The sequence below is a fragment of the Notechis scutatus genome, chromosome 2 (assembly GCF_049901735.1).
Source record: "Notechis scutatus isolate UNSWTSFEM ecotype Mainland chromosome 2, rNotScu1.2, whole genome shotgun sequence".
In the NCBI taxonomy this organism is placed as follows: domain Eukaryota; kingdom Metazoa; phylum Chordata; class Lepidosauria; order Squamata; family Elapidae; genus Notechis; species Notechis scutatus.
The window spans coordinates 143,283,350-143,296,653 of NC_142010.1; the positions used below are offsets into that span (position 1 = coordinate 143,283,350).

General features: G+C 38.9%; 1 protein-coding gene across 1 annotated transcript in view; it reads right to left on the reverse strand.

Moving 5' to 3' along the window:
• GLI1 (GLI family zinc finger 1) overlaps positions 1-13,304 on the reverse strand; it is a 125,761-nt gene that overhangs the window by 16,771 nt on the left and 95,686 nt on the right. Inside the window, exons 2-3 of the mRNA XM_026673804.2 lie at positions 3,570-3,752; positions 2,532-2,630 (exon numbers count right to left, since the gene is read on the reverse strand). Coding sequence (XP_026529589.2) covers positions 2,532-2,630; positions 3,570-3,666 — 196 coding nt within the window. The 5' untranslated portion in view covers positions 3,667-3,752. The remainder of the gene's footprint in view (positions 1-2,531; positions 2,631-3,569; positions 3,753-13,304) is intronic.

Below are 13,304 nucleotides of genomic sequence, written 5' to 3' on the forward strand. Positions count from 1 at the left end.
TCTTCGGGCTGCTAAGCGTGAACTAGATAGATCTCAGGGATATAATTTTGCCAAGAAAGAAGAATTGATTCTATTTTGGGAAGAGAGATTCAGATATGTGATCCCAGATCATGGTGAAAGCAATGTGATACAACGGTTCAAAGGTTGACGTAGGACTAAAAAGATCAAGGTTCAAGCTTATCTTCAGCCATGGAAGCTCACTAAGGAACTTTGGATTTCTCTCTCAGCCCAACCCAACAACAAGAATGCCTTTGCAGGGGAAAATGAGAAGAGGCAGAGAAGAAGTCATCCTTGACTTACAAACACAATGGAGCCCCAAATTTCTGTTGCTTAGCAATACCGTTAAGTGAGCCATAGCCCATTTTATGACCGTTTTGCCACAGTTGTTAAGCGAATCTTCAGTTGTTAAGTGAATCTGGCTCCTCCCCCATTGACTTTGTTAGAAGCCAGCTGGGGAGATTACAAGGGGTGATCACATGATCCTGGGACATGCAATTGTCATAAATACATGCTCGTTACCAAGCGCCTGAATTTTGATCATGTGACCATGGGGATGAAGCAATGGGCGTAAGTGTGAAATCCAGTCATGTCACTTTTTCAATACCGTTGTAACTTCAAATGGTCACTAAACAAATGGCTGTAAGTGGAGAACTGCCTGTATGTTTCCTTGAGCTCCTGAAAGAAAGGCAAGATAAAGCTGACAAACAAATAAGGAGAACATGGATAAATATGAAAATTCATTTCTCCATATGTCTAGTTTCCTGAGATGGGATGGGAAAACTAAAATCCTTTGGATGTGCCAGAATTATAGCTCCTATCATTAGCAGAGGCTGATAGAAATTGTACCATAGAAGTTGTAGCAACGGGGCGCAGTACAGCGAGTGCAGTACTGCAGGCTACTTCTGCTGACTGCCGGCTGACTGCAATTTGGCAGTTCGAATCTCACCAGGCTCAAGGCTGACTCAGCCTTCCATCCTTCTGAAGTCAGTAAAAGGAGAACCCAGATTGTTGGGGGCAAAATGCTGGCTCTATAAACCGCTTAGAGAGGGTTATAAGGCACTGTAAAGCGGTATTTAAGTCTAAGTGATATTGCTATTTAGAAGGCTTCTGTTCTCCACGTCAGTCTCCAAAGCATTGTGAGGCATTCTGAGAAACAGCTTCTTCATCCTCTGGTCCAAAACCTGAAGGATGACTGACTGAGTTCAATGAAATCAATTTATTACAGTCATAGGCTATAGTAAAATAGCTGCTACATACACCTATGTATTCAGAACTGCTACATGTTCTACTGTATGTAGAACTGCTACATACACCTATGCATTCAGCAGAAAAATAATGAGTATCATAAGATCTAAAAAACAAATAAAAACATATATAATAAAACAATAATAAAAATAGTATCCTTAAAGAATGATGATGAAAAGAATATCCAAGCTCAATTGATAATGCAATGTATAGTACAGATTGTACCACAAAACTGGGCAACCTGGGAGTCCTTGTCTGAAAGAAATAACAGGAAGTAGAAATCACACTCCCCGCCTGGAAATTTCTTCAATTTTGGATAAATGAAAGTCTGCTTAGAATCAGTCTTTATTTAGGGAGCAGCATAAAGCATATGGCTTGGAGGTTTATTGAGCCATAACCAGATGGAATTCTCTCACTACCTATCTACATGTCAGGCTTTCAAACTAAAGAGAAGGTTCTTTTTCCATTCTTTTTAAAAATTCATTTTGAAAGACTGACATTCCTAAATTTAGATACCTCCATGGGATGTATCTTTTATACTGATTCTACAATTTTATTGACTTTTAAATTAATTAAATTAAATACTAAAATAAAATAAAATATCTGTCAAGATGATTCCAAGAATTCTTCAATAAAGTTTTGGATATTACAATATCTGTCTTCTGTCTATCTGTCTGTAGGTCTGTCTGTCTGTCTCTGTCTCTCTCATCTCTCTGTTTGTCTATTTTTCACAATTATTACGATTCAAGGATTTATTTTAGATCACTAACATGATTGTTTATTTCACCAGCTCATATTTGATGTCATAGTTTTCAAAGTAATTACAATACCACATGCTTTTGCCATCAAAATAATTCATAAAGAAAAAAAAACAGGGGGGGAAGTGGGGGGGGGGAAAAAGAACCACTAATTGTCTAATTTGTCATGTGGAACAATTCACATCCTTCCTACCCAAATCATTTCCCAGGCAGGCAGACTCTTCTTTTCCAATATGGCTGCAGAAAATTCTTCAAAGAGCAGTTATACTGGAGATACTTTTAAGCAGGGATTCAAGTGGGGCATTTCAGAGGCATCCCAGAAGTGGTAGAGGCCAAGGAGATAGCAGTTCATTTGCTAGGAAACCCACCTCCCACATCAATACGGATATTAAATGGACTGAACTGAAAAGGGTGCCTTAGATAAAATCATTATTGTTGGGGAGAAGAAATATCCTTGGCTGATCATTTCATAATCTATGTCCACTAAAGATTCCCATTTTCCACAGTCCCCTAAAAAAAACACCTTACCATCAGTTTGAGAAGGATGTTCACCTCCAGGTACCAATCCATAGGTGTGGTGATTCCCCACTGAGTTGGTTTGGTGATAGTATGGTAAATCGCCGATGCCTGTGAAGGAAAGGCAAAACAAAGCAAGCCATAGATATGGAGGGAAAGAGAAAGAAGGGGGAGACAAGTAGAAACTGAGACATCATAGAAATGACTTGCAATTTTGTCCCATTTCATTTTACTTCGCCAGTTCTATATTTCCCTACCCCTACCCGCCCCAGCTCCATCTCCCCTTATTGTTTCAGAAGGGGCAACTGAGTTTCCTTAATCCTCACTAGCTGTTTTTTGGTATGGAAGTGAGGAAAGAGGAATTACCTCTGAGGTTTATTTCCCTAAAAGTTTTTTTTTTCTATTTTGATATCTCTTCCTTGTGTGTAGGATGACATTCTGTCTTGCATGAGCAATAACATTTTCCTGCTAAAGACAAAAATTACGATGGGGCCTTTTGTACTTGTTTCTAACTATGGCAAAAACAAACTCTTGCAATCTCTTTCCTCTGCCATAACATTACCATCAGCAAGATCTAAATTATCTCTAATATAAGTTCTTCCTTGTCAAGCTATACTCAGTGATGAGGGATCCTTGGTGCTCTCTGAGCTTCCTTGTTTTCTTGCAGATGTTTCATTACCTTAACTAGGTAACATCATCAGTGCTAGTCACTGAAATGACTGCAAGGAAACAAGCTCAGAGAGCATTAAGAACCCCTCATTTCAACTCTGAGCTACAAATATTTTCCTTTATTATACCCAGTGAGATATATATGCTGGGACACATAGCACTACTTTAGGCACATAAAGCATTAAGACTCATAGATTTGGTTAGCATCCAACTTGAAGTGAACCTCACAACAAAAGCTTTGCAAAAAAAAGGTTTCCACCGCAAGCTTGCCAAGACTCTTAGGCAACTGACATGGAAAGAGCCCTTAAGAAATCTGGAAATCCCTCTTAAATAGGATGTTACAGGCACTCTCTGAAGTCAAGCTCTTTCAGTCACACTGACCTTCTACCATGGCACTAGGTTGCCCTTGCCCATGGAGAGGCCGAAGGTAGCAGTGTTCCATATAGCTGTTGACCGGTGGGTTCATCGGATTGAACATAGTTTGTCAGAGGCTGAACACAGTCAAAGGAACATCTGGGCAGGGTGGGCTGAAAATTGGCACTGCTTTCGTTGAAGAATCCAGACCTGCAAGAGAGACCGCTTGTTATTATACGTGTGTAGGGCAAAAGCATTTTATGTGAATAAGTATTTGTAAGCTTATTTCTGATGTATTCTGAAATCATCTCAAGATCGGTCCAAAAAGCACCTGTCTGTCGGAAAAAGGATACTTAGTTTGTAGCATTGTCAGGGAGAGAAAGACATTGGGATATGGTGGTTAGGAAGCCAGACTGGGACCTTGGAGTCTTAGATTCAAATCCTTATTCAGGCTTGAAGCTCACTTAGATAACTACCAGGTGGGCAGTTCCATAGTAAGGTTTAAAAGGAAGAAGTGGGGAGTAAATACAGAAGCGCTCCAAATGGAAGACAAAACAATCTAGATTCTGCCCTGTAACATTCTGTGAGTGGATCAAGATGATTCCTCACTCAGAAGCACCTTTATTCTTAGGGAAAAAAGGAGTGAAGAAAGACCACAGCAATCATTTGGGAAGGCTTCTGATATAACACAAATCTTCTTTGCTATTAATACAGGTAGCAATAGCACTTAGACTTACACACCGCTTCACAGTGCTTTTACAGCCCTCTCTAAGTTTACAGAGTCAGCCTATTGTCTCCCAACAATCTGGGTCCTCATTTTACCTACTTCACAAGGATGGAAGGCTGAGTCAACCTTGAGCCGGGTTAGAATCGAACTGCCAAATTGCAGTCAGCCAGCAGTCAGCAAAGTAGCCTGCAGTACTGCACTCTAGACACCGCATCACCATGGCTCAGGTAGTCCTTGACTTATGACCATAATTGAGCCCAAAATTTCTGCTGCTAAATAAGACATCTAAGACATTAAGTGAATTTTGCCCCCATTTTATGACCTTTCTTGCCACAGTTAAGTGAATCAATGCAGTTGTTAAGTTAATAATATGATTGTTAAGTGAATCTGGCTTCCGCATTGACTTTGCTTGTCAGAGGGTTGCAAAAGGTGATCAAATGACCTAGGGACACTGCAACTGTCATAAATATGAATCAGTTGCCAGGTGTCTGAATCTTGATCATGTGACCATGGAGATGCCACAATGGTCTTTAAGTGTGAAAAATGATCATAAGTCACTTAATATCAGTGATGTTGTGAGTTTGAACAGTCATTGAACAAAGGGTTATAAATCAAGAACTACCTATATGTATTTAAGCTTGCTTTTTCCTCAATCCAATTTCATAGGAGTCACAAATTTAAGTTTTATATGTTTAGCAAAACTTAGGTGACAACCTTGTGCCCACTTTGCCTTGGCTGGTGTTCTGCAAAGGTTTGTGTGCTTTATTAATCTCCAAATAGAACCACCGAATTTCCATTGCCGAAGCCATCCATCTGCACCTCATTTGGTACTACGGTAATAACCAGCACTGCTTCTGGATTCCAGCAGAGGGAGCTCGTGCATAACACTCTTAATAGAATCGGATTTACTAAAATAGTTGCCTAGGTTGTTGCTGCTAAAACAGGTTGGCTATAACATCCACTGTCGCTAAATCGGCACAGCTAATTGTGCCATCTGAAGACAGCCAGAGTTGTAGTCCAAGGCATTTGCAGGATATGTCTTGGAAAAGATTAACTCTTTAAAGCCAAAGTCCATGCATAACAAATATGAATATGTTTCCCTACTCCCTGTTAGGTACACAGTAACTCTGATCCTACTTCCAAAGCAATTGACAACCGTTGAGGGATACATTTCATTTTTTAAAAAAGGCAGATGGTACTATAGATATTCTCTACAATATGACAATTAGCCTTTATAATCTACACTCTATCTGAGTGCTTAATATTTGAAATAAAAATTGCTAAGCGTTCTTATTTATCACATTTTCATCTAACACCTTAGAACTAACGTTCTCTCCCATCTCATTTTATCTTCAAAACAAACCCAGAAGTAAATTCGGCTAAGAGATTATAACTGGTGCAAGATTAACCAGGGAGGCTTTTTGGCTGAGTAAAGATCGGAATCAAAATCCCTCGGCTCTTAACTGTAAACTATACCATCGGTTCTGTTTTGGAGTATTCCCTCCCCACCACACACTTATGCTTTTGTCCTTTTATTTTCTTTCATTTTCCCAAGCAGTAAGAAGTGCAAAACAACCCAGAGGACAATCCCAAATACAGTACATATCTGAAATGCTATACGCCACCCAGTCACTTCCATGTCAGATGGGCGGCTGTACAGATAGGGTAGGTGTATGTGCATGGCTGGCTGAGGAACTCTGGGAATTGAAGTCCACAAGTCTTTAAGTTGCCAAGTTTGGACAGCCTGTTTTAGAATATAATTATAGTAATCCTTGGATTTCCTTCTGCACTTATGGGCTCTGATCAAAGGTGGTATTCAGCAGGTTCTGACCAGTTCTGGAGAACCAGTAGCGGAAATTTTGAGTAGTTCAGAAAACTGATAGCAGAAATTTTGAGTAGTTCAGAGAACCGGTAGTGGAAATTTTGAGTAGTTCGGAATACTTCCTCTGACTGGCCCCACCCCCATCTATTCTCTGCCTCCCGAGTCCCAGCTGATTGGCTGAGTCTTCTTTTGTTGCCCTGCACAGGAGAACAGAGCTAGAAAGCAGGTTAGTGGGGTGGGGAGGGAATGGGGATTTTATAGTATCCTTCCCCTGCCATGCCATGCCCACCAAGCCACGCCCACAGAACCAGTAGTAAAAAAAAAAAATTGAATCCCACCACTGGCTGTAATGATCCTGGTTCAGAAGCCCCATGTTTTTGAACCACATGCCATGGTTTAAGGGAGGTCTATGGCAGCTGATGGCTTTGGAGAAATTTGCCTTCGTTCTTCTGGAATTTTAGGATGAGGGTTTTTCCTCCATGAGTCTCCTTGGGTACTACTTGCTCTGGCTCCTTAGATGGCCCCCTTTCCATCCTAAAGGCATTGTCCCTTTCACCAGTCTGGGCAATGAGCAGAAGTGCAGCTGCTGCACGGCATGGTGACCTTTGATCTTTTCCTTCCTGCAAAAACTATTAAAGATGGGAACCAATGTCTAGGCACCCCACTGGCTGCTTAGAAGGAACACTGGTTAACTTCTTGATCACAGGAATGAGTCTTACTAGAGCAAGGCAAAAAAACTGGCTGTACAGAAGTGCTATTAAGGCTGATCTATACCAGAGGTGGTATTCAGCAGGTTTTGACCAATTCTGGAGAACCGGTAGCGGAAATTTTGAGTAGTTCGGAGAACCGGCAAATCCCACCTCTGACTGGAGATTTTACAGTATCCTTCCCCTGCCACACCTACCAAGCCACAGAACCGGTTGTAAACATTTTTGAATCCCACCACTGATCTATACCGATGTTTCCCTCAGCACTGGAACATGTGGCTCAGTTGCCTATCAAGTGATACATTCCTCAGCCCATTCTCCTGGTATTATTTCTCTTTCTCTCTAGTCTGTTTTTCCATCCAAATTGCTTTGTCAGTGATGCTGCTTTCTAAGGACTACTGATCATGTGTATTCCCATCTTAGTTTTAGAACTCCGATGAACAGAAATGACTTTGAAGATGGAGGATGTGTTTCGCATCATGGAATAGGGGGAAGGAATTTGTTTTGAGTGGTTTATTATTATTTTTACAACACACATATATAAGACTGCAGCTGTAAAGAGCTACATAATTTAAATACTGTAGAGATGTGCCTAGCTGGTAGCAGCATAATTCTCCACCCCACCTCACCCACTTCTTCTTGGTATTGTGGTGCTATTGGAGGCCTACTGCACATACTTGGACCGAAAACAGTAGTAAAGAAATAGTAAAGCATTTGAGGTTTCAAGAACCATCTGCATCTCCCCCCCCCCAAAAAAAGGAGGGCTGTGCTGGGTTGATAAATAAGAACCCCAAACAGCAACTCAATTTGAAAAGCAATGACTCATAAATGAAATATGGCTCTGATGTATATCCTGCCCTGGGAACAGGTATTTCAGGATTCAGATTTTGCCCACTTTCATTTGCTTTTATAGTTCATAGTAAGAAACTCCAGGCCACCAGATAATAAAAGCGAACCTTAATCCAGGCTGTGTCAAATTCTCTCAGTTTTATATAGCTTTGTAGCCTAAGAATCCTTTTGTCACTGATACGTCTGCTCATCCTCAGGTCTGGAAAAACTTCCTCATGCTCCAATTTAGAAATTCATACATAAAGGAGAGATGAAAAGAGAGCTCCATTCTCATGAGAAATCTCGCACAAACACACATATTTACAGAAAATTTATCTAGGCATGCAAGTTCATACTATTCAGCAAATACGTTTGTTTTGTGTGTTAGTGTGTTTGTGTGAAAATGAACAAGGCTTTCCAAGAATTGGCCTCCCAGTCACGTACAGGCACTATTCAGATTCTAAATTTTAAGAATTATGATTGGACAGAATATCATCAACATTCCAAGTGAGAAGGCAGGGCAGAAGTGCCTATCATCATTTAAAGGAGTACTTACTATGAGGTGAATCTCCATGTAATTTTTACACTGTACAAACGAAAACATACAAATATAAAGATCCATTAATTGAAAATGGCATTTTTTGGGGTGCAGGGAGGGGAGCAGAGATGTTGTTAAAATTGGGAGGGGTGAAATCTCATTGTGTATCAAAGTATTAGATATGAAAAAAAAAACAGAGTGGATGACATGAAGATTGTTGGAAAGCAAAAACAATGTGAAAAAACTTGTGATGATTTCAGATACTTGTTACAGGTATTTATTCAAAATAAGCAATAATCGAGTTTGAATGGCAAATTTTTAAATTTCATTTAATTTCTCCTTACCTAGTATCTGAATTATCTGAATCTGGAATAGTTTGATATCATACCGTAAATAGACAGGTAGCATTTTCAGGATCTGAACACTGTATTGCTATAATAATCATTGCAATGTTTTCTGTTCTTTTTCCCTCCAAAATATTCCCTTTCTTTGGGTACCTCTCTGGTTTAGAATTCCATTTGTATTTAAATTTTATACATTATACCATTGGACAGTGTTTTCTCAAGGGACCCTTTCCCACTTTTAAAAATTATGGAGTTTTTTGACAGATTAGCAGATTTGGGAGGGACCTTGTAGGTCATCTACTCCATCTATCCATCCATTTTGTTTGTATGTATTTTATTTATCAATATTTACCATATTTTTATTTCAATAGTTTAATCTGTATTTAATATCTTTTAATTTATAATGGTTCTATTCTTTAAATAAGCACTAAAAAATTAAAAGAGATTAAATACTTTTAATTTTAATCATTTTATATGATCCTTTCATTACTTTGCAAGTTACCCAGAATTGCTTCAACAATCAAATGTGTGGCATACAAATTTAACAAACACACAATAAATATACCGGTATATGTACTACTAAAACTCTAATGTCTGTAACCTTTAACTGCACAAAAAAAAGCATCACAAGGCAAAATTGTTTCAACCAGGACATAGTTAATAGGTCTACCTACAAAATACATCCAAAATCCAGGGCCTGCAACTCTCATTGAATTGAAATTAAGCATTTTTTATAAAATATTTTATAACACAAATTATCATAAAGTATTTTATGACAAAATAATAAAAGCCGTAAAATATTTTCTGGGGTCAACTTCTGATGGTTGATTGTATTATACAGTTCAACATGGGCTACTTTGAAGGCAGATACATTTCTGAATTTTAAAGAACTTTCCCAGTAATTAGAAGCTCTGCCATTGTAGAAGGCAATGAGGAATCTGGTGAGAAAATGTCTCTGAAACAATGACTCAGTAGTGGGTTATCACTACTGCTTCTCACAAATGTTTGATGGGATTTTGATACTGTATTATTTTTCAATATAGGCTGGCAAATAATTCTGATTTTGCAGGCATCTGTTCGAGACACATAAGGGGTCCTTGGAGCACATTTTGCAATATACTGCCAATGTACTAGAGCTGAATATATGTAAAAAATGAAGCCTAATACTTGAATTCGTTTGCATTATTTCATAGTTTATAGGTAGTTATTTTCCCTTTCTTGAAAAATAATGCACAATACAACGAATATACAGAATATTCAACTATAACATGGCAATTGGAATATCCTGTTACATGTCACATGATATACTATAAAAGTATATGAGAGCCTCGGTGGTGCAATGGTTAGAGTGCAGTACTGCAAGCTACTTCTGCAGCCAGCTGCCTGCAATTTGGCAGATCGAATCTCACCAGGCTCAAGGTTGATTCAGCCTTCCATTCTTCTGAGGTGAGTAAAATGAGGACCCAAATGGTTGGGGGCAGTAGGCTGACTCTGTAAACCGCTTAGGGAGGGCTGTAAAAAGCACTATAAAGCGGTATATAAGTGCTACTGCTATTGCTAAAAGACATTGTAAGCTCATGTGAGCTCACAAAGTGAGGCACATCTCATGAAATCTCATAAAACATGTTAGTTGGAAAAAGGTGCTACTAGGACTGATCTCTGAACACTGAGACCCTCGTGAATTTGGGAAAGGTTCATTTCTCCATTGACAAGAATTCTACCACACACAAGGCCTGACTGTGAGCAGCCAGGAGGTCTTCCAAGAGGAAAGAGGGTTTGACAACTTTGAAGCTACCTATTATAGGAATAGCTCAGATTTTGTATAATGTCCCAGCAAATGTATCCATTAGGAAGTTAAGTATATGGATGCAGGCAAGTGTGTGCAAGTAATTTATTTCATCTCCCTTTGCATGGAATGTTACTTCTTCAAGACTTGCAGCAGCAGCTTGAGGCAAAGCAATGACTTTTTTGCTCTTTGTTCTGTGCAAGTGAGGCTGGCACAGTCACGATAATTGTAGACCATGTTCAAACTGTTCTGGAGAGTAGAACCTTCTTTAGAAGTGATGCTGGCATAGGACAGTCATTTTTAACCTCGGTGACTTAAAATGTGTGGATTTCTTTTAATGTGAAGTACGTAAACTCGTGTAAAGTAAAATCAGATCTGGAGATTAGAGAAGGTGTACAGAAGATTTATTGGGAAGGAATTTTCAAAATGCTCTATTCATTCCTATTGGCCATATTATTCATTCTGTCTGATAAAGATGCATAATTAGCCAGTTTATAGGCACATTCTCTAATTCATATATTAGCAGGAGAAAAGGTAAGCTGAATCGTAATAGCTAACTTGAAAATAAGCTGTGCTGGAAAGAAAAATACGTTTCTAAAGAAGGAGAAAATATGTAGGGGTTTTTTTTTAAATTATTTGTATTATCGTTTAGATCATTCAGTTATTTTTATATTAATTATCTTAGAGATCATCCAGGTTCAAAGGGTGGGGAAGAAATTACACAATAAAGTATGCTACATTGGTGTTCAATTGCCGGTTTCTTTGAGAGTCTGGGATATATATAGAAAGCATAGTTACAAATCGATTGTTTTTTTATGGACATAAAATTGAGCCAATCTGAATTCTGCCCCACTGTTTTGTGAGGACTCTCTTTCAATTTTGCTGTCTAGAAAGTTACTCACCATGATACCTATTTGCATATTTATTTAAAACATTTATATAGCCGGCCATCTTATAACCAACTCTGGGTGGTTCCCAATTCAAAGTAAAAACAACATAAAAAGCATAATAAAGCTATAAAACTAAGCACATTAAAAATATTAAAACAAAAACCTGGCACCAAGTCATACAGTCTTCTATCCCTCCACCGCAGGGAAAAGCCAGATTTTAAAAGCATTATGGAAGGTTAAGGAGAGCAGCGGCCTGCCAAACATCAGAGACAAGAGTGTTCCAAAAGGCCATAGAAAAGGCACACGCTTCCTAGCTCCCATCAGATGGTAATATTTAGGGGAAGGGACTAGGAATGTGCCCACCCTCGATCTGTAGGATAGATGTGCTTAGGGAAAGGGGTCCTGCAGATAACCCAGCCCTGTGCCAGTTAGGGCTTTAAAGGTGATAACTAGCACTTTGTATCGCACCCCGAATGAAACTAGAATCCAGTCTGCACAACAGAAGTGTTACATGGGCAAATCTAGCCCACCCCGCATTACTGTGTGTGGGGCTCCATTCTGGACCAGTTGAAGTTTAGAAGTGGTCTTCAACGGCCATGTAAAGTGCATTGCAGTAATCCAAATGGGAGGTGACTAAAGCACAAGTGATCGTGAGCAAGGCCGTCAAGTCCAGGAAAGGGCCCAAGTGGCACATTAGATGAATTTGTACAAGCCCCCCCCCCCCCACCTTCCAGCCACAGCTGCCACTTGCTACTTGGGCAGGACTTGTGAGGAGGAGCTGAGAGGGAAGGTGCCATCGTGTCCGGAGTCAAATGTGATGTATTTTGTGCAATGATCTTTTCTTTCAATATTACACTTACTTTTATGTCCGATTTCTTTAAGTATTGATTAAACCCGTCTCCTGTATTTCCACTACAAAAAGAAGACCAAATAGAAAATCATAATCAAAATAGAAAAGCCAATCAATTTAAAACCTTGCAAAGATGATACTTTCAAATAATTTTCCTGTAGGAGGGTAAGGAGGAGGGAAGCTGATGCACTCCTGCGTAACAAATCACTAGGCAGCTCAAAACAACAATAATAATAATAATAATAATAATAATAATAATAATAATAATAATAATAATAATAATAATAATAATATCTCAGTTTGTCTTTCTTGCTACAGATATAGAATAAGACAGAATGTGGGGATTTATTTTATCCTACAGATTTTAAAGAAGAAGTTGGACAACCCTATTTTGAAATGGTACAGGGTTTCCTACTTGAGGTGGAGTTTGGACCAGAAAGACCTTCCAACTCTATTATTCTGTTCAGTTTATAATGCCATTGAGATCTAATATTCCATCTCTAAGTTCCACCTATGAAGAATTAATGAGATTTCCATCCTGTGCCTAGATCAGAACTCTCAACTGGAAGGAATCCACACACTCTGCTTCAGAATACAGAATGACAGAATTGGAAGGGACTTTGTAGACCAGGATTCGCCAACCTTTTGGACCTCAGGGACCACCAAACTCATAATTTTAAATCCCAGGGACCACTAACCGGTTCTGTGGGCGTGGCCTAATTTGTGGGTGTGGCTTGGTGGTCATGTGACTGGCTGGGCATGGCTTGTATGTAAATATTATAAATATTTATATAAATACTGATTATTTTTTTTTAAAAAAGAGCAACTTTTACCCAAAATCAGGCAAAGCAGGCAGGCAGATTGAGTTGCACACAGAATCACAGATTCATTCAAAGATCTATCTATCTGCCATTGGCTAGCTCAGTCTGTCACATAAAATTTGCTTGCAAGCAAACTCACAAAATTAACTCACAACACACCATGCATGTAAATATTGATTTTTTTTATAAAAAAAGAAACTTTTATCCAAAATCAGGAAAAGCAGGAAGATTGAGTTGCTCACAGAATCATTCAGTGATCTATCTGCCATTGGCTAGCTCAGTCTATCACATAAAAATTGCAAGCAAGCAAACTCACAAAATTAACTCACCAAACACCATGTATGTAAATATTGAACTTTTTTTATAAAAAAGAGCAACTTTTACCCAAAATCAGGCAAAGCAGGCAAACTGAGTTGCTCACAGAATCATTCAGTGATCTATCTATCTGC